Raw genomic sequence first — 19942 nt, 5'->3', positions numbered from 1 at the left:
GTTGGTATGAGTGGTGCTCGCGCAGTGCCCGCAGGGGCAGCAAAGGGCCCTGTTGGTATGAGTGGTGCCCACGCAGTGCCCGCAGGGGCAGCAAAGGGCCCTGTTGGTATGAGTGGTGCCCACGCAGTGCCCGCAGGGGCGGCAAAGGGCCCTGTTGGTATGAGTGGTGCCCGTGCAGTGCCCGCAGGGGCAGCAAAGGGCCCCGCTGGCAGGAGTGGTGCCCGTGCAGTGCCCGCAGGGGCAGCAAAGGGCCCTTAGGCACGAGTGGTGCTCACGCAGTGCCCGCAGGGGCAGCAAAGGGCCCTGTTGGTATGAGTGGTGCCCGTGCAGTGCCCGCAGGGGCGGCAAAGGGCCCTGTTGGTATGAGTGGTGCTCGCGCAGTGCCCGCAGGGGCGGCAAAGGGCCCTGTTGGTATGAGTGGTGCCCGTGCAGTGCCCGCAGGGGCAGCAAAGGGCCCCGCTGGCAGGAGTGGTGCCCGTGCAGTGCCCGCAGGGGCAGCAAAGGGCCCTTAGGCACGAGTGGTGCTCACGCAGTGCCCGCAGGGGCAGCAAAGGGCCCTGTTGGTATGAGTGGTGCTCACGCAGTGCCCGCAGGGGCAGCAAAGGGCCCTGTTGGTATGAGTGGTGCCCACGCAGTGCCCGCAGGGGCGGCAAAGGGCCCTGTTGGTATGAGTGGTGCTCGTGCAGTGCCCGCAGGGGCAGCAAAGGGCCCTGTTGGTATGAGTGGTGCCCGTGCAGTGCCCGCAGGGGCGGCAAAGGGCCCTGTTGGTATGAGTGGTGCCCGCGCAGTGCCCGCAGGGGCGGCAAAGGGCCCTGTTGGTATGAGTGGTGCCCGCGCAGTGCCCGCAGGGGCGGCAAAGGGCCCTGTTGGTATGAGTGGTGCCCGCGCAGTGCCCGCAGGGGCGGCAAAGGGCCCTGTTGGTATGAGTGGTGCCCGTGCAGTGCCCGCAGGGGCGGCAAAGGGCCCTGTTGGTATGAGTGGTGCCCGTGCAGTGCCCGCAGGGGCGGCAAAGGGCCCTGTTGGTATGAGTGGTGCCCGTGCAGTGCCCGCAGGGGCAGCAAAGGGCCCTTAGGCACGAGTGGTGCTCACGCAGTGCCCGCAGGGGCGGCAAAGGGCCCTGTTGGTATGAGTGGTGCCCGTGCAGTGCCCGCAGGGGCAGCAAAGGGCCCTGCCGGCACGAGGGAAGGGGCATCCACAACCTCTCCGAGCAACCCACTCCAGTCTCACTCCCTCGTGATGAAGAGCTTCTTCCTGTACCGCAGTCTAACCCTGCCCTCCCTCAGCTTAGACCCACCCCTCCCGCTGCTGCACACCGTTATGCAAAGTCCCTCTGCAGCTCTTCCGTGGGCGCCCTTCGGGGACTAGAAGACAGCTGCCAGGTCTCCCTGGAGTCTTTCCTTCTCCAGGCTTAACCTCAGCTGCCGCAGTCTGTCTGTCTATCAGAGGAGCTCTGGCCCTTGGATCATCCTTGCAGCCCTCCTCTGCACTCCCTCCAACAGTCCTTCTTTTGATGGGAACACCAGAACTGGATGCAGCGTTCGAGGTGTGCGGGGGTCTCACAAGAGCAGAACGAAGCTGCAGAATCACCTCTCTTGACCTGCTGTACACACTCCTCTTGATGCAGAGCCCAGCTTACAACTTGCCTCCTAGGCTGCACTGCAGCATTGCCAGCTCAGGCAGCACCCCCAGATCTTTTTCTTCAGGGCTACTGAGCCAGCCTGCATTTGTGCCAGCGGGTGGCTCAATCCAGATGCAGGCTCTTGTGCTTTATCTTACAGAATCATAGAACAGTTTAGGCTGGAAGGGAGCTCAAAGCTCAGCCACTTCCAACCCCCTGCCATAGGCAGGGACACCTCCCACTAGAACAGGTCGCTCAAGGCCTCATCCAACCTGGCCTTGAACACCTCCGGGGAGGTTGTGGAGCACAGAAGCACCCAATGTGACCCACAGCCTCTCTGGGCCTGTGCCAGTATCTCACCACCCTCACTTCAAACAACTTCTTCCTAACATCCACTTTCAATCTCCCCCCTTGCCAGGTCAAACCTACTCCTCCTCCTCCTGTTATTACAAGCGCTTGTCAATAGTCCCTCCCCAGCCCTCCTGTAACTGGAAGGCCACTCTGTGGTCTCCTGTAAGCCTTCTCTTCTTCAGGCTGCAGAACCCCAATTCTCATAGCAGAGCTGCTGCAGCCCTCTGAGCATCTTTGTGGCCTCCTCTTGACTTGCTTCAATAGTTCAATGTCCTTCTTGTGCTTGGGGACTGCAGAACTGTTTGTACTTGCTCACATCTCAAAGCCGCCCAGATCCTTCTGGGTATTATGTATCTGAAAATCCCACAAAGTGTAAACCAGGCCTTTACAAGTGGGCTGTTAAAGACTCTTTAGAGGAGTTGTAATTTGAAAGCTACCTGTAAAAGCAAAGAAATATTTTTTGTAGACTCAAGAAGCCCTTGTGGCAGGACCTCAATGAGAGAGGAATCTGCAAGGGGTTTGTGCAACACTCCCTTCTAAACACAAAGCCAAACACAATGAAGGAGATCTGCCAGCCTGGAGCTCATCAGAACAATTTGTCTGTTCTCCCCCAGCTTCATTTATTTAAAGAACAAAAGAAAAGAATCAGCCATCAGAAGTCAGAATTCCATTTCCTGTTTGCTTTCGGAACAGTAAACTGATACCATTTCAAACTGCATGCCGGAGCTGGAGCTGGCTCCTAAGGGGACTTAAGGGACACAAAGAAACTAAAAGCTTTCATCTGCTCATCTCCCAACTTTCCCCAGTCTGTGGTCAGTCTTGGGATCGGCAATAATTGCCTGAACCGCCACGATGGCCTCGTTGATTTTTGTTTGCAGCTCTCGGAGCTCCTCTATGTGCAGCAGGCGGAGAATTTGGGCGGCTTCGTTGAGCACAGCATCTGGGGGGAGGAGCAGAAGGAGAGACATTGATCATTTTCATCTGAAGAAAGGCTTACTCTAGCTTAATGTTCTGTCTTTCATTCACGGTTTTCATACTTGGAAGAGGAAACAGCCCTCCCCTGCTGCTAGGGAGGGGGGAAATGCTCTGCAAAACTTCACCCAGCCCTCGAGTTGGGTCAGTTTGTCGCATTCCGAGGAGTTAATTTAGGTAGAAGTGGGGCAGAAGTTATGCAGCTAAACCACGGGAAGCAACGCAGCTGTCCTCTGCCGGCAGAAACAAGACCTACAAGACACCAGCAGCGAGCTGCATTCCTTCCTGTCTGCCATTACAAGCCCTTATTTAAACATTACCCTGAAATGACAAATTCCCCAGCTAAGATTTAGGCTTTTCTGTTCCAAAACAAAGCACTCAGGCGCGATGGTAAACAATGAGCTGGGAGGGAGAGGCTCTTTCCACTGCAGGGTTTGTGACTCGGAGGCACTAGGCTCGGCTTTGGCAGCAATGCCCTTTGTCAAAGGCAAAGAGCACCAGTTAAAAGGAACACTTCAGAAATGCTTACCTCCCGTGTCGAAACCAAGGATGTGCTTCTCTAGAGCGACAGGCAAGCCCTGTAAGAGACAAAAAGAACGGTCAGGTACGACCAGCTGGACCAGGGCAGGGACTGCCCTTTCTTCTCCGAAAGGGGTCCCCAGCACTGGGACAGGCTCCCCAGGGAGGTGGTCGAATCCCCATCCCTGGAGGTGTTTAAAAGACCCAGAGATGTGGTGCTGAGGAGCAGGATTTAGCCCCGGCCTTGGAAGAGTAAGATAATGGTTGGTCTTGGTGACTCATAGAATAGTTTGGTTTGGAAGGCACCTCAAAGATCATCTAGTTCCCACCCTCCCCCTGCCCCCCTGGGAAGCCCATTCCAGTGTCTTTCCTCTGCGCTTTTAGAATCAGAAATGTCACTTAGCATGTGTGGAAAATAAAAGCAAGTGCTGCAGCAGGTAACTCTGGAGAGAGGGCACCTGAGCTTTGCTTTGTGTGTGACAGCTTTGAGAAGTCATCCTGCTCCATTACACAGGAGTGCTGGAATATCAAACCAGGAGAATGAATGCAGAACCCCCTCAGTGTGTTACCACCCTTAGTGAGGCAAAGCCCACTGGGTACACTCTGCCCACATCCAGTCCTTAAAAGGCCAACAGCAGCACTGCCAGAGAACAGCCAACCCAGCAAACAAAACCCCAGCATCGACTGGACTGTCCTGGAAACTGCTAGCTCCTAGCAGCTGCCAATTCTCAAAGCATTGCTTGATTTGAGACAGCTCTAAAAATTCTCTTACTAAGTGAGGTTCTCAAAACTGAACTTGCAGCCTCCCTCCACCAACATCCCCAGGAGAGCTTTTTCTCAAGAGTTAAGCTTCAGAATAAAGGTCAACATTGAGATTTCTAAACACTTGCTCTATGGAGACAGCACAAGCAGATGTTTTACGAGCGGTCATTTAGAAGGGCTGTCCTCTCTCTTCCTTTCCCCTCTCCTGCTGTGGTCACGCTAAGCAATCACTCACCATGTTCCAACATGCACATAAAATTAGATTTAAACAATGCAGACATTAAGATTCGCTTTTATTGCCTCTCATTTTTCAGCATTTGCCTTGCACGACCCAAACACTCGAGCTCAAACCTGCTGGTTTATAAACTCGTGGGGCTGTAAACCTCCTGAACAGGGAGGGAGTTGTGCAGAAGCTTTCATAAGCACGTAAAAAAAATCCTGAGTCAAACAAAACAACAGCAACTAAATGCAAAATGCTGACTGAAGTGAACTCGCTCATTTTCAAAGGGTGGTGGTTCTTCTCCACAGCCTGTAGAGCAAAATGCATCTTCAACTGCCACCTTAAAATTACACCTGGACGTGAGGAGCTCAACCAGCTTGCTGTTCAGAACATGTCACACTCTGTAGAGCAACATCATGAAGCCCAGCACGGTGGGGGTTGGAAGGGGCCTCTGGAGATCACCCAGTCTGACCCTCTTGTTAAAGCAGGGGCACCCAGAGCAGGCTGTCCAGTATCACAATGTCCAGGTGGGTTTGGAATCTCTCCAGAGAAAGAGACTCCACAACCTCTCTGTGCAGCCTGTTCCAGGGCTTCAGCATTCTCACAGCAAGGAATTTTCTCCTCCTGTTCAGACGGAACCTCCTGGGTTCCAGTTTGTGCCCACTGCCCCTTGTCCTGTCACTGAGCACCACTGGGAAGAGTCTGGCCCCATCCTCTTGTCCCCCCAACAAGGCAATGATGAGCACTGCTCAGATCCCCTATGTGTCAGCCCTTCTCCAGGTTCAACAGCCCCAGGGCGCTCAGCCTTTCCTTCTCACAGAGCTGCTCCAGGCCCCTCAGCATCTTTGTAGCCTCCACTGGACTCTCTCCAGTAGTTCCCTGTCTCTCTTGAACTGGGGAGCCCAGAACTGGACTCAGGACTCCAGTTGTGGCCCCTTTGTGGCAGGGCAGAACCACCTCCCTCGACCTGCTGGCCCCACTCTTCTTAACACACCCCTGGAGACCATTGGCTCTCTTGGCCATGAGGGCACACTGCTGGCTCATGGCAAACCTGTCCATCAGGACATAAACAGAAAGAAAACAGGTTCATACTTCAGGCTGCAAAGGCCTGCCACTTCAGTGTGTTCTTCCAGCCACAGGAGAAGGAAAACATTGATTCAGTTGGTTCTTCAAGGATGAATCTTCAGAGATGACCTTCTAAGACACCCTGATAGAGCAGCATTGCTGCCTCTGCAGTGGGCCTGACCACACGCCTGGACACCCCCAACAAGCAACACCTCACTTTATCTGCTACATTGAAACCAAGAGCAGGGCAGGTCGTTTCCTCAGCGCAGTCCTCACATATCCTCCAGTCAGAGAACATTTCTGCTTCTATTTTATCACTTCTCCACCCATTACTGCCCTGATCACAACTCATTTTGTCTATTAAATCACCTGCCATGCAGTCAGACATTGAGAACACGATTCAAGGCACAAAGTCTAATACACCAAGCATCACTGACCAGTATTTTGTTCCCTAACAGCAAAAATCAGAACCAGAGGTTTATTTCTCCTCTCCTCCAGTCCTGCAATGCAGCTACTTCATAGATTCCTAGAATGGTTTGGGTTGGAAGGGACCTTAAAGATAATTTCCACTGCTTTCAGCTACTTTCTCCCTTTATTTGGCCCACTACTCCGCTGCTGATCGTTGCTGTCACAGACAAAGCTGTTTGCCTGCCTCCACCTCCCCTCCCTTTTCTCTGCCTTACTTGAAATTTAGCATTCACTCCTCAGGAGAATGCACTCCCCGTGACACGCGTCACACCCAGCGACACTTCACCCGCAGGCTTGACCGTGCTGTGAGGGCTTAAATGTGAAGAATTCTGTCATGAAAAGAATTCACTGCTCCTCAAGGCAGCCTGTTCTGCCAAACACAAAGAGAATCCCTTCTTGATCCCTGCACAGCTACATAACCACCACCTAAATGCAGCTTTTTATGATCATTAGTTATAGAACCTAAATTAACGAACATGGTCCCAGCTGCTTTCCTGTCTTCCTGCTCTTTTAATGGTTTTATGGATGTAGAAGACCAAAGCTTTGATTTACTGCTCCAAAGCTTCTGGCAGTTACTGTGCAGCAGCTCAGAGCACCTGCAGTTGCCACTGAGTAAACACCATGAGCTGTGCTATGGCCATAAATAATCTTTCCTGAGCAGCTGCCAGGAAAAATGAAGGGACTTGAGCACTCTCTGACCAGATCCAGTCCTTTCAGTGGGGACACTTCTAAACAAACATCTGCAGGGAAAGAGGAGTTGCCTTGCCTGGCTGCACCAAGCAGCCAAGAGCAGCAGCTAGCTGCTAGAGAGGAGCTGCACAACTGGGATGTTTAGGAAATGACAGCCTGAAAAACCAGTCAGTCCTTGGAACACCTTGCACACAGAGATCTTGTGGCTAGAAAAGCAGTCCCAAGAATCTGAGGTTTTAAGTGCAGGAGTTTCCTTCACCACCTCTTCGTGGGGAGGGTGAGGAGGAAGGAGGTGTATATACTACACAAAGCACTCCATACAAGGAACATTTCCATCTGTTTGCAGAGTCCAGGCTACTGATTCCAAGTAAAGGCCGAGTCACACCTCACAGAATGGTAGGGTTTGGCAGTGGCCCCTGCAGATGATCGAGTCTCAAACTGAATGCTTGCTGCACAGAACAGTAACAGTCACCTTCCAGCAAACAACTAAAGGAGGAGAGCAGCAGTTTTACAGGACACATCCTAGAGCAACAGAAAAACAGCAGAGATCATGTGGTCAGTAGGGCTAGAGAGGTGACTGTCCCCTGAAACTGGCACTGATGAGGCCAACCTCAAATAATGAGTTCAGTTTTGTGCCCTTTACTCCCAGAAGGACATTGATGTGCTGGAGTGTGTACAGAGAAGGGCAATGAAGCTGGTGAAGGGTCTGGAGAAGACACCTGGTAAGAAGCAGCTGAGGTTGCTCAGCCTGGAGAAGAGAAGGCTCTGGGGAGAATTTCTCACTCTACAACTCCCTAAAAGGAGGTTGGAGCCAGGTGGGTGTTGGCCTCCTCTTCCAAGCAACGAGTGACAGGATGAGTAAAAAGGGCCTCAAAATGCACCAAGGAAGTGTTGGACATTAGGAGAAAATGTCTTCCTTAAAAGGCTTGTCAGACACTGGAATAGGGTCTTCACCTCTGGAAGGATTTAAAAGCTGCATAGATGTGGTGCTGAGGGACATGGTTCAGTGGTGGACTTGCTAATGTTAATAGTTGGAATTGACGATCTTGAAGGTCTTTTCCATTCTAAACAATTCTACAGGTACATAAATTTGTATCTAACTGAAACAGAAAGAGCTCTGTATATACCACTCTCCAAAACCACAGCATGGCAGGGGCTGGCGGGGACCTCCAAAGCTCATCCAGTCCAGCCCCTCCCAGAGCAGCATCTCCTGTACCAGATCACACAGGAACACATCCAGGTGGATCTGGAATATCTCCAGAGAGGGAGACTCCACAGCCCCCCTGGGCAGCCTGTGCCAGGCTCTGTCACCCTCACAGGGAAAAATTCCTCCTCATGTTTACATGAAACTTCCTCTGCCCCTTGTGCTGTCCCTGGGTACCACCCAGCAGAGCCTGGCTCCTGCCTGCTGGCACTCACTGCACATATTGATAACCACTGTTGAGAGGTCACCTCTCAGTCTCCTCTTCTCCAAGCTCTCAGCCCCAGCTGCCTCAGGCTCTGCTCCTAACAGAGCTGTTCTATTCCCTTCAGCATCTCTGTGGCTCTGTGCTGGACTCTCTCCAGCAATTCTGTGTCCTTCCTGAACTGGGGGGCCCAGAACTGGACATAGTACTGCAGACATGGCCTCAGCAGGGCAGAGTAGAGGGGCAGGAGAACCCCTCTCGACCTACTAACCACAGCCCTTCCAATACACCCTCCTGGCTACACGTGCACATTGCTGGCTCCTGGTCAACCTCCCATCCACCAGGACACCCAGATCCTTCTCCTCTTTGCTGCCTTCCAGCAAGTCAGCCTCCAACCTATCCTGACCTCCGGGGTTGTTCTTTCCCAGGTGCAAGACTCTACGCTTGCCCTTGTTGAATTTCATTCCATTTCTTCCTGCCCAAACCTCCAGCCTGTCCAAGTCTCACTGAATGAATCCTCTAGGTATTTTTAGATCAGGGTGGTGAAGATCAAGGCCTGATTGGATAAGACCCTGAGGAACCTGGTCTAGTGGAAGGTGCTGGAACTAGATGATCCTTAATGCCCTTCCAACCCAAACCGTTCTATGGCAATTTTCCACCACCCTTCTCAAGGAAAAGTGTTCAGGCAGGTATCAGGCACTCACAGCTGCATTTCCTGACCTGACAGGGAAGAGTGGGCACTAGGCTGGTGCAGTGCCTATACGCACCTCCTTGGCCTGCCCGGCCTTGGCGATGGCGTCCTGCGTCAGGCGCTCCTGGACCAAAATGCGAATGGCCTGGGGAAAGGTGACAGGAGTTAATTCAAGCCCTGATGCATTCCTCCACAGTTCCTCTGCAAAAACATCAGTGTTAACACCCAGCCAAATCCCAACCTCAGCAGTTTTGGGAGAGGCTTTCTGGAAGGCTCGTTCAGACATTAACTCTTTGCAAGCAGCACTGCTCCTTGCAGGTGTTGTCTCGCACAGTGTAGTCTCCCTGGCTGTGGGCTGGCAGCTCACCCAGAAGAAACACTGACGTTACATCGTGCTCTCCAGTCACTACTGGGACACAAACTGCAAAATACTAGGAGGAATCAAGGAATTTGATGGCTTTTCTGGCCTGGAGAAGACTGAGGGTAGACCTTCTGGCTCTCTAGAACTACCTGAAAGGAGGCTGGAGCGAGGTGAAGGTCAGCCTCTTCTTCTAAGGAACAAGAGGCAGGATAAGAGGAAATGCCCTCAAGTTGCACCAGAAGAGTTTCAGGCTAGGCATGAGGAAAACTTTCTTCCCCAGAGGGGTTGTCAAGCCCTGGAACAGGCTGCCCAGGGTAGTGGTGGAGTACCCCCTCCCTAGAGGGATTTCAAAGCTGTGCAGACACAGTGCTGAGGGACATGGTTTAGTGGTGACCTGGCAGTGCTGGGTTAGTGGTTGGACTCAATGACCTTAAAGGTCTTTTCCAACCTAAATGATTCTGTGATTCCAGACCGATCCCAAAGCAGCAGCACCAGTTTTGGTTTTCTGAGCTCACACTCCTGTAATGCTGCAGAAATGCAGCTTCTTCAGGAAGAAAATCCTGCTATCAGCTTCTCTTAGGTGCTGAACCATATGCTCTAGGTGATCCTGCTCTGGTGGGGGGGCTGCACCAGATGATCTTTCGAGGTCCCTTCCAGCCCCTGACATTCTATGATGCTACAATGCTCCACACACAGAGGAACCTGGAGCAAGGCTACCCACCCAGGTTTTTAAACGGCTGAAGGCAGAAAGGAATTAATTTAGGACACAAGAACAGACCTGCTTTTAACAACCCTGCTGCTTATCTGTTTTTACTGGCTCCAGTACAGAGCATGAAATCATACCAGAGCTATCAGTTACTGATATCTACAGCTGGAAATGCCTCCAAAAATAACTGAAGGAACATCAAGCAGGCAGACTTCCACCAGAAAGAACTGGGTCTGTCAAACACATTCCTCAGACTTTCCCTGAGGAGTAGCCAAAAGTGACAGAAGCAGCCTTACTGCTTCATGCTTCCACTCCACCTCAAGATTCCTCCCAGTTTGGGTCATGATTCAAGTCAGAATGACACCAGAAAGTCATCACTGAACACCTCTAGAAATCCTTCTAACTGAAGGGAGAACAAAGAGTGATTTGAGGAGTTTAAATTCCAGCAGTGAAACTAGAGCTTGTCTAGGAGAATCTGGCCTGCCTTTTGTGTCAGAAAACAGTGTTACCTGGATGCTTTCAGCTTGCCAGATTAAAAAATGGAGACCCCAAGTATCTCTCTGCACACTCTGCCCTGATGTCTGCAGCACGTTTGCACCCTCTGGCCTCTCCTAAGCACCCACTTCTGAGCATCCAGGCTTGAACAGGCATCGCAGAATCAGCCAGGTTGGAAGAGACGTCCAAGCTCAGCCAGTCCAACCTAGCACCCAGCCCTGTCCAGTCAACCAGACCATGGCACTAAGTGCCTCATCCAGGCTTTTATTGAACACCTCCAGGCACAGAGACTCCACCACCTCCCTGGGCAGCCCATTCCAATGCCAATCACTCTCTCTGACAACAACTTCCTAACAACATCCAGCCTAGACCCTGCTCTGGCACAGCTTGAGGCTGTGTCCCCTTCTTCTGGTGCTGGCTGCCTGGCAGCAGAGCCCAACCCCACCTGGCTACAGCCTCCCTCCAGGGAGCTGCAGACAGCAATGAGCTCTGCCCTGAGCCTCCTCTGCTGCAGGCTGCACACCCCCAGCTCCCTCAGCCTCTCCTCACAGGGCTCTGCTCCAGGCCCCTCCCCAGCCTTGCTGCCCTTCTCTCAACACCTTCCAGCACCTCAACATCTCTCTGGAATTCAGGAGCCCAGAACTGGACACAGGACTTGAGGAGTGGCCTGAGCAGTGCTGAGCACAGGGGAAGAAGAACCTCCCTCATCCTACTGCACACTTCAAACCACTGTAGTGTAGAATGAAGAGTTTCCCTGACCAACACCATCTCACAGCATCAAGCCCTGAAAATCAGCACTGCTGCTGCATGAACGGCCACAGCAGGGACCTATATTCACTAATTACAAGCAAGAAAATTCTGTCTGGTGGGTTTTTCCAACAGCTTCTGCCTCAAAAATGTGAGAAACAGAACTAGTGACAGAAATGGACATGTGTTTAAGCAGGAAACACGTTTTGCTCTCTCCTTGAGTACCTATTAGATGAACCCTGCTAGAATTTTTTAGCCTTAAGGCAATCCTTTAAGACAACCTGAAAGAACTTTGAGAATGGCTGAGCTCATGCTGCATGTCCTCAAAATCACCATTCACCAGGTCTCCTCTCTCTGCCTGACCCTTTTCACAGTTCCATGGAGAAGGAACCTGGGAGTCTTGGTGGCCAAGGGCAGTTCTCCCTCTTCATTCTGCCCTGGAGTATTGTGTCCAGTTCTAGGCCCAAGAGGGACAGGGAACTACCAGAGTCCAAGAGAGGCTATGAGGATGATGAAGGGACTGGAACACATCTTGTAAGGAAAGTCTGAGAGACCTGGGGCTGGTCAGTCTGCAAAAAAGCAGCCTGAGAAGAGACTGTATTAATGTCTACAAACAGCTGAACAGTGAGTGTCAAGGTGCAGGTGCCAGTCTCTTTTCAACAATGCCCTTTAGCAGGACAAGGAGAAATGGAAGCAAACGGAAACACAGGGAGCTACACCTCAACATGAAGAAAAACTTCCTTGCTGTGAGGGTGCTGGTGCCCTGGAGCAGGCTGCTCAGAGAGGTTGTGGAGTCTCCTTCTCTAGAGACTTTCTAGACCTGCCTGGGTGTGTTCCTGTGTGACCTGCCCTATGTAATTCTGCTTAGGTAGGGGAGTTGGACTCTGATCTCCAGAGATGCCTTGCAGTCCCTGCTATAAAGGGATTATGTGAAGAGAAGTAACAACACTACTTTGAAATATCCTTTGCTTCCCTTAGCCTCTATATTTTTAAGCTTCTCTTAATTTCTAGCACTGGAAATCGATCTCCTCCTCCGAGCACTTCATATTCTCAACAACAGTTCCCACCGATGGAATTCCAGGAACTCAGCTACAATTGAACAGCTCAACAAGATAATTCTCCCTGCTTTTATTTCCATGATTTACACTCTATGCTATTATCTGCTTGAAGAGGCACATACAGAATGAGATTTACTTTCCATTTGTGCCTAGAAAAAGGAATCAACAGCCATAGGGGCTGAGGAGGAAGAAAGGAGGTGTGAGAAGTGTGAAACTCACCTTCAGCATTACCAGGTAATCATCATGTCGCTGAATCTGAAGCAGATTAGCTAAAGCCATCACTCCAGCCTTGAAATCAGGGTTATTCACTGTAAAAAAAAGAAAGCATCACTTAAATAGCAGTAAGCAAGCACTTTATCTGGCTGCGAAACAACCAGAGAATGCACCAGGCTTTATAACCAGGTTGAAGAACATCATCCAAGTGCACAGAGCTGTTTCCGGTGCCAGGGGCACTGCATACATCCTCCTGCACAGGAAACCTGTGCTAAAGCTTTGAAATAAAGCCAATGACATGAAGGGTTTCTCTTTTCTACATCCTTCTACCACTGCAAAGCAGAGCTGGGCCTGCTGGGTGAGGCTAGAAAGAATCCTTAGCTATCTTATTTTGACGAGAAGCAATGGGAAAAGACTTAGGGGATTTAGGGCTAATTTTAGTAGCAGCTTTCCACCACTTCCAGATATTATGAACATGCCTAGCCTTCAAAACAATTGAAATGATTATGAGAGGTGCAGCTGGGGGAGACTGAGCCAAGCAGCAACACGTGGCAGTACCGAGGTAAATATTCTGCTACCATGTTCCCCTGGCTTTTTAAGAGGTGGTTAAAGATATGTTAAAGTCAAAAGATACCTTGCTATTGCCTCCTGACCCCCAGGGAGTACACATTGCCGTGGCACAGGACAGACATAGACCTGCAGAATCAGGTCCAGAGGAAGCCACAACAATGATGAGAGGGGTGGAAGCCCTCTGCTGTGAGAGCAGGCTGAGAGAATTGGGGTAGTTCAGCCTGGAGAAAAGAAGGCTCCAGGGAGACCTTCTGGAGGGCTTCCTGTAACTAAAGAGGCAATCTTTTTACAGGTGCAGTAGTGGTAGGACAAGGAATGATGAATTTAAACTGAAAGAGGAGAGATGTAGATTAGATGGAAGCAAGAAATGTTTGATGCTAAGGATGGTGAGACTCTGGCCCAGGCTGCCCACAGAAATGGCAGATGCTCCATCCCTGGAACTATTCTAGGTCAGGTCTGAGGCTGTGAGTGACCTCAAATCTGTAGGTGCAGATGCCCCTGCTGACTGCAGAGGCTGGACTGGATGACCTTTAAAGGTCCATTCCAGCCCAAGCTGCTCTGTGATTCTACGATTCTGTTTTCTAGAGGTTTCTGCAAAGCTGTTAAGCTGCTTCCTCATTCCCAGAGAAGAACCCTCCCAACTTACTGTTTATGTGATAAACTCCCTGGGCATCTCATTCTGCTGGGAAAGATTCTCCTTTCTGCCCTTCCCCTTTCTCCCAGCAGGATAAACTCTGCGTCGGCACACATAAGGACACCTGGGACTACCACGGAGCAGTAGGAACACACCAAGTGCACACAACCCAAAGGAACTCTTAAAACATTGCTCAGAGAAGCAATTTCAGCCAACAGTGAAAGAACATATGAACTCTGCATCTAAATGGGGGTTTAAAAAGTTATATGTAGCACAGTATTGTAACGATTTGCATCCCAAGGAACACCACACAGGCCCTGGAACACATTCACAGTAGGTTGCTGTACACTTACCATCCAAATTAATCAGTGGTTCTGCACTTTTTGCTGTGTTGTCAGTATTTTTAGCACCATCAGGGGTAGAATCCTTATACTTATCAGCTGGAAAACAAATAAACAAACAGGAACACCATTCAAGATAGCGACAAAAGGCTCAGAGCCAAGCTGCAGTTTGCAGTAGCTGTATTTTTTAGGGTGTGGAAATTGCTCAAGAGCTTTTTGGGCAAGTGTGTTGACTTTTTGGAGCTCCTTAAGGCACCCCAAAAGCTGCTTTTCTAGCCTGAGCTGCAAGCCTAACAGCTTCCATCTGCAGAGAGTTTACATGTTATCCTGAGCTGCATCAGAGCACGCTCCAAACTCGCAGAGGGTGTTATGTCCTTGACCAAGGCTCTTCCCTACACTCTTCATCTCAGAAGGCTGAAGAAGCTGTACCTTAAAGCTGCTTTTAAAACCCAGCAGTGCAACTGGCACTAGACCTCTGCATCCATGAACAGCATAAGCAGAGCTCAGGAACTACAGATCTGAGCTGGCTCTGATCAGTCAGTTAGTGAAGGCTTTGTTTTATAGACTGCAACATTCAGCTCCAACCCACAGAGGGTTTTTTCAATCCTGTTGAGGATGGAACCCTCCAGTTTCTCCACCTTCACATACCTCCCCAAGTCCCACGTGGCCCATCTCCTCCATCACGAGGGACCAAGGACTGCCTGCAGATTACAGACACTTACACCACAGCCCTGTCCAGGGCAGAGCTCAGCTCTGCAGGAATTCCAGGTAATGGAAAAGAACATTTTGGCTGCTATGATGTTTGCCACCAGAAATTACTTTTGCAACTCCACTCACTACAAGGAAATGAAAATGCTGCTGCCTGTTGAGATTTCACTCAACTTTATAACTTCTCCCTAATTCCCAAGGGTTCAGGATCCTGTCCTGTGAAACAAAGGTCTAAGATAACCACTTCAAATAAGTGTAGTCCTAAAGGAAATGTGTTTAATACACTTCAGAGTAAGTTCTCATAAAGGCAATCCCGCAGGGAGAAGGGCATAAACACATGCAATGGCTTTGGCTATATCCAGGACTAAAGCAATAAATGTTACTGTACTGTCCCAGAGGAGCTGAAGAGGAACAGTTCCCACCTGGATAAGGGGCAAAACCAAGCAGGCTGAAGTTCCCTTTTTAATGAAGAAAACAGCTTTTGCTGCTGTCCTAATTTGATGAACACTTATTAACTAGGACAGCCCCCTTTCCCCACCCCTTTGCAACACCACATTCACCCATACCATTATCTCCATACTCCAGCCTAACTGCTAAGCCAAGAAGCCAGTCCACAGTCTCTTGCCGCTCGTGGATTTTGAAAGGGCAGTTCACATCTTTCATGTACTGGGGAGAGAACAAATGGATGTTACTGACCCACGTGAATTAGCCGGGAGCACAGAGAGGCTTTGTGAACAGTCACTTTCCCACAGACCTCACAGTTCATAGCATCACAGAACAGTTTGGGTTGGAAGTGACCTTAAAAATCATCTAGCTCAAATCCCCCAGCCATGGGCAGGGACACTTCCCTCTAGACCAGACTGCTCACGGCCCCATCCAACCTGGATTCACAGAGACCTCAATGAAGCCTTCCAGTATTTGAAGTGGTCTGCAGGAGAGCTGGAGGGACTTTTGACACAAGCATGGAGTGACAGGGCAAAGGGTGATGGCTTCAAACTGGATTTAGAGTAGACATTTGGAAGAAATTCTTGCCTATGAGGGTGGTGATGTCCACTTCCCTCAGAGTCTCTGAGGAGTTTGGGAAGGAGAAATGAAAACATCAGATAACACTCTCGCCACTTTCTCTCTCTCTCGCTTGGGCTGCTGGCTGAGCAGCATCTTACTCCCTAACCTCACCTTCCATTTGGCCTAACCCACTTTGCTTCTTAACCTCTGGCCGAACCTCTATTCTTCCTTAGGTTGAGAGGGGCAGGTGCAGGGGTGGTTGGGAGCCCCTCCTGGGGACTCAGGTTTCTGGGAGGGGAGTTGTGTTTCTGTATTACCTTTTACCTTGTCTATTTCTGTCTATAACTGCATATACTGTAACTATCTGCTTGTATATTGTGCTAGCTGTAAATAAATAGCTTCGTTCATATTCCCAGAGCTGAGTCTAGTCTGGGCGATTCCTAAGGCGTGGGGGGGCAGGGAACACCCAAATCTTCACATCAGAGAAGCTGTGGAGGCTCCAAGCCTCAAATGTTCAAAGCTAGGTTGGATGGGGCCTTGAGCAATCTGGTCTAGTAGGAGCTGCCCCTGCCCATGACCAGCTGTTGTAAGAAGGTGATCTTAAATCACAGAATTAACCAGGCTGGAAAAGACCTCAGAGAACATAGAGTCCAACCTATCACCTAACACCTTCTAACTAACTAACCCATAGCACCAAGTGCACCATCCAGCCTCCTCTTAAACACCTCCAAGGATGGGGACTCCACCACCTCCCTGGGCAGCCCATTCCAATGCCAATCACTCTCTCTGACAACAACTTCCTAACAACATCCAGCCTACACCTCCCCTGGCACAGCTTGAGGCTGTGTCCCCTTCTTCTAGTGCTGGCTGCCTGGCAGCAGAGCCCAACCCCACCTGGCTACAGCCTCCCTGCAGGCAGCTGCAGACAGCAATGAGCTCTGCCCTGAGCCTCCTCTGCTGCAGGCTGCACACCCCCAGCTCCCTCAGCCTCTGCTCACAGGGCTGTGCTCCAGGCCCCTCCCCAGCCTTGCTGCCCTTCTCTCAACACCTTCCAGCACCTCAACATCTCTCTTGAATTGAGGGGCCCAGAACTGGACACAGTACTCAAGGTGTGGCCTTACCAGTGCTGCATACAGAGACAGCATGACCTCCCTGGTCCTGCTGGTCAGACTGTTCCTGATACAGGCACATTTCAGTGTGAAGGTTCCTTTTGACCCAAACCATCCTGTGATTCTATGAGATCCCTTGCAAAGCGATGGCTGCTTGCCATGCTCATAGAGGAAAATCACCTGGCTGGAATTGCAAGAGGCACAAGGTTGAGCTGCTGTGCAGAGCCTGTAAGGGCATCAGCCTCATTTCCTCTTGGTACATAAGAATCATCATGCAGAAAAAGCTGTCCATTTGAGGTCAGTTTTATTCTACCTGAAGAACTGAATGAAATCAGGCAAGAAAAACATAGCAAAGAGGCAGCTGAGAGAATACTGCATGCACAAAGTTTCACCACCTTAGCAACTCCTACAGTTCGGCTCCAATTACACATTTAAATTCCTAGAAATGTAAAAGTTCAGAGGCAGGACAAATATTTAGAGTTATTTATACTCAACCACAACAGCAGCTGTTAACAGTCTTTCACCTCATCATTCAAAACTGTGGCTGAAAGGAGGAAATACCTTTTCAAAAGACTTGGGCCAGTCATCACTGTGTATGTTCCGTAAATTCCCTCTGTCCTCAATCTTGTAGTGTCTGATTTTCTGGTCTTCCAGCCAGACAATAAAATTCCTGAATTCTGTTTCATCTGTCAGAAGCAGTGAACAAAGCAACAATGAACTGGTATCTTAAGGAGGAGAAAAAGCCATTAAGTTTTGATCCAATTCAAGTGCTGGTGCCTTTCATCTCAAATCAGAGAATGGTGGGGATTGGAAGGGACACCTGGAGATCATTTGGTCCACCCCCCCTGCTAAAAACAGAGGCACCCACAGCAGGCTTCCCAGGATCACAATGTCCATGTGGGTTTGGAATCTCTCCAGAGAGGGAGACACCACAACCTCTCTGGGGCTCCAGGGCTCCAACATGCTCACAGCAATGAAATTTCTCATCTTCAGATGGAACCTTCTGGGGTCCTGTTTGTGCCCACTGGCCCTTGTCCTGTCACTGGGCACCACGGAAAAGAGTCTGGTCCCATCCTCTTGCCCCCTACCCTTTAGCTCTTGCTGAGCATTGATCAGATCCCTTCTGTGTCTGCTCTTCTCCAGGCTCAACAGCCCCAGAGCTCTCAGCCTTTCCTCCTGGCAGAGATGTTCCAGGCCCCTCAGCATCTTTGTGGCCTCCACTGAGCTCTTTCCAGTCACTCTGTATCTCTTTTGAACTGGTGAGCCCAGACATGGGCTCCAGCTGTAGTCTCACTAGAGGCAGAGCAGAGAAGATCTATCTGACACTAAGATCACATATTCCAGCACAACTTCTGACCAAAATTCAACATGGAGTGTTTTTCAAGTCACCTCCAAGTGGCTATATTTGAGTGGCTACACCCAACAGATGTTTTTTCTTGGAAAATAATTCATTAAGTGAAGAAGAAAAAGTGAAAATGGTAGAAAATGATAAATCTGTTAGCAGGAACCCCTCAAGAGACAGCCCCCCCACCTTGTGACCCTGCAAAGGCATTTTTCTTCCTTTACTGTTGACTCAATTCTTGGTTATTAACCCAACACCTTATTATTGCAAGCTGGAATTCCACAGCACAAAGGCTGTGGTCCAAACAAAGACATTGATACTGGACAAAACAATTAGCCTGTACTTGAACTTGAGAGGCAGAATTCACTTCTGAACACAGCCCTGGGGTATCACCAGTCCTTCAGCTGTGGCATTTTGGCATTAGAGGAGATTTCATATCCCAGGATAATGAACTGACTGACTTTCTGCATCTCAGAGTGGGGTAAGCACATGATTTTCCCCATCAGGGCCAGGAACAATGCTCCTGGTGCCTAAAACTGTCTTCTCAGTGGTGCAAGTGCCCTACTTCTACTGCCTGTGCCGTAAGGAACAGAGACACGGTCACCACAGGTGCAAGGGAAAAGACCTTTAAAACCTTCTCCACTGATAAAATGAACCCCAGAAGAAAAAAAACATACAAAAAAAAAAATCAAACAATCCAAGGATGTGGGGAGCTTTAAAGGTCATCTCCTCCAACCTCCCTGCAGCCAGCAGGGACACCTGCACCCTGAGCAGGGTGCTTGGAGCATCAAACCACCCGAGCCGCAACGATGCCAGGGACAGGGCACCTAGCACCCTTCTGGGCCAGTGCCTCCCCACCCTCAGCATCAAACAGTTCTCTGTTCCCTCTAGTCCAAATCTCCCTTCAGTTTAAAGCCTTCGCCCCCTGCCCTCTCACAACAGGCCCTGATGAAAAAGAAATGCTAGTTTTAGGGAACTCAAGACCTACATGAAAAGTAGAAGCCAGCAGAAACCAGAAGCAAGTCTGCCGGAGGCAGTGAAGGAAAAGCGGCCTAGGAAGAGGCTCGCAAGGGGTCACGCCGCGCAAACACATCCAAGCAAGAAAAAACGTCAAATGTGGCAAAAATCAAACCTCGAAGTATGGACATGGACTGATGGAACAGCAAACGGCTCCAACCACGTCACCAGGCTACTCTCACTCACTCTGCGCTCCACGCAGAGGTCAGGCCAGACCCCAGGGCAGGTTCGTGCAGCGACCGAGAGCTCTGTGCCACTCGTGACTCCCGTAACGAGCCAAGGCTGGTCACGGATGAGACCACGAACAGCAGCGGCACTATTATGCCCACATCGCATCTGTGACTGTGCTCTGCTCCCACACAACGCCCACAGAGGCACGAAACCCACCCGACCGCCTGCACCCCCTGCATCGCCTCAAGGTCTCGGTCTGCCCCGTGGAAATCTGGGGGCTCCCCTCACTCCCGCGCGGTAGCTTCAACTCTGAGCCCAGAAAATTGCGCTAAAGCCGCGACCCTCCCGACCTTAACCTCCCTTGCTCGGGTAGCCACGGGGCCACCGCGGGGGTGGAAGGATGAGGTTCCCAAGGCACTGAGGAGAGGGAAAATGCCGACTCGCACCGGCAGCGCCTGGTTCACAGAGGGGCCTAGGGCCGCCAGTGTTTAAGGAGAGCGGCGGGAAGGCGGGGAAGTACCCAGTCAGGGTGCCACAGCATAGCCGCAGCTCCTCACCCCTGCAGTTGAAGCCAGCCGGGTTATGGTAGTCGAGAGCCGAGAGCTTACGGCGGAACATGGCGTCGGCGGAGCCTCCGCGCAGTGCCGGGCCCGCTCGGACAGGAACGAGCACCCCCGACTCACCCTGCCTGTGCCATTGGCCG

General features: G+C 50.8%; 1 protein-coding gene across 2 annotated transcripts; it reads right to left on the bottom strand.

The window, feature by feature from the left end:
- Positions 1-2527: 2527 nt before the first annotated feature.
- On the bottom strand, positions 2528-19942 carry RTRAF (RNA transcription, translation and transport factor). 2 transcript variants are annotated; one of them, XM_064142268.1, is made up of 8 exons: positions 19923-19942; positions 17271-17395; positions 15162-15261; positions 13900-13986; positions 12349-12437; positions 8839-8907; positions 3471-3519; positions 2528-2909 (listed from the first exon to the last, which is right to left on the bottom strand). In XM_064142268.1, the coding sequence occupies exons 3-8, from the start codon at positions 15256-15258 to the stop codon at positions 2755-2757; spliced, it is 546 nt and encodes a 181-aa protein (XP_063998338.1). In that variant the 5' UTR covers positions 15259-15261; positions 17271-17395; positions 19923-19942; the 3' UTR covers positions 2528-2754. The 2 variants fall into 2 exon arrangements, with proteins under 2 accessions (XP_063998338.1, XP_063998254.1); XM_064142184.1 differs by lacking the exon at positions 19923-19942 and adding an exon at positions 19797-19910.

This window comes from Pogoniulus pusillus, chromosome 1, assembly GCF_015220805.1.
Source record: "Pogoniulus pusillus isolate bPogPus1 chromosome 1, bPogPus1.pri, whole genome shotgun sequence".
Taxonomy (NCBI): domain Eukaryota; kingdom Metazoa; phylum Chordata; class Aves; order Piciformes; family Lybiidae; genus Pogoniulus; species Pogoniulus pusillus.
Note: the sequence above shows the minus strand (reverse complement) of the source record. Positions and strands in the feature narration are given on the sequence as shown.

Excerpts from the sequence above, each read along its gene's own strand:
- RTRAF (XM_064142184.1), bottom strand. The coding sequence starts at position 19,857 with ATGTTCCGCCGTAAGCTCTCGGCTCTCGACTACCATAACCCGGCTGGC. Across the intron at positions 15,262-17,270 it reads GGCCCAAGTCTTTTGAAAAG|TACATGAAAGATGTGAACTG; the intron begins GTATTTCCTCCT and ends TTCTCTCCCCAG. Across the intron at positions 2,910-3,470 it reads CCTTGGTTTCGACACGGGAG|ATGCTGTGCTCAACGAAGCC; the intron begins GTAAGCATTTCT and ends TCCTCCCCCCAG.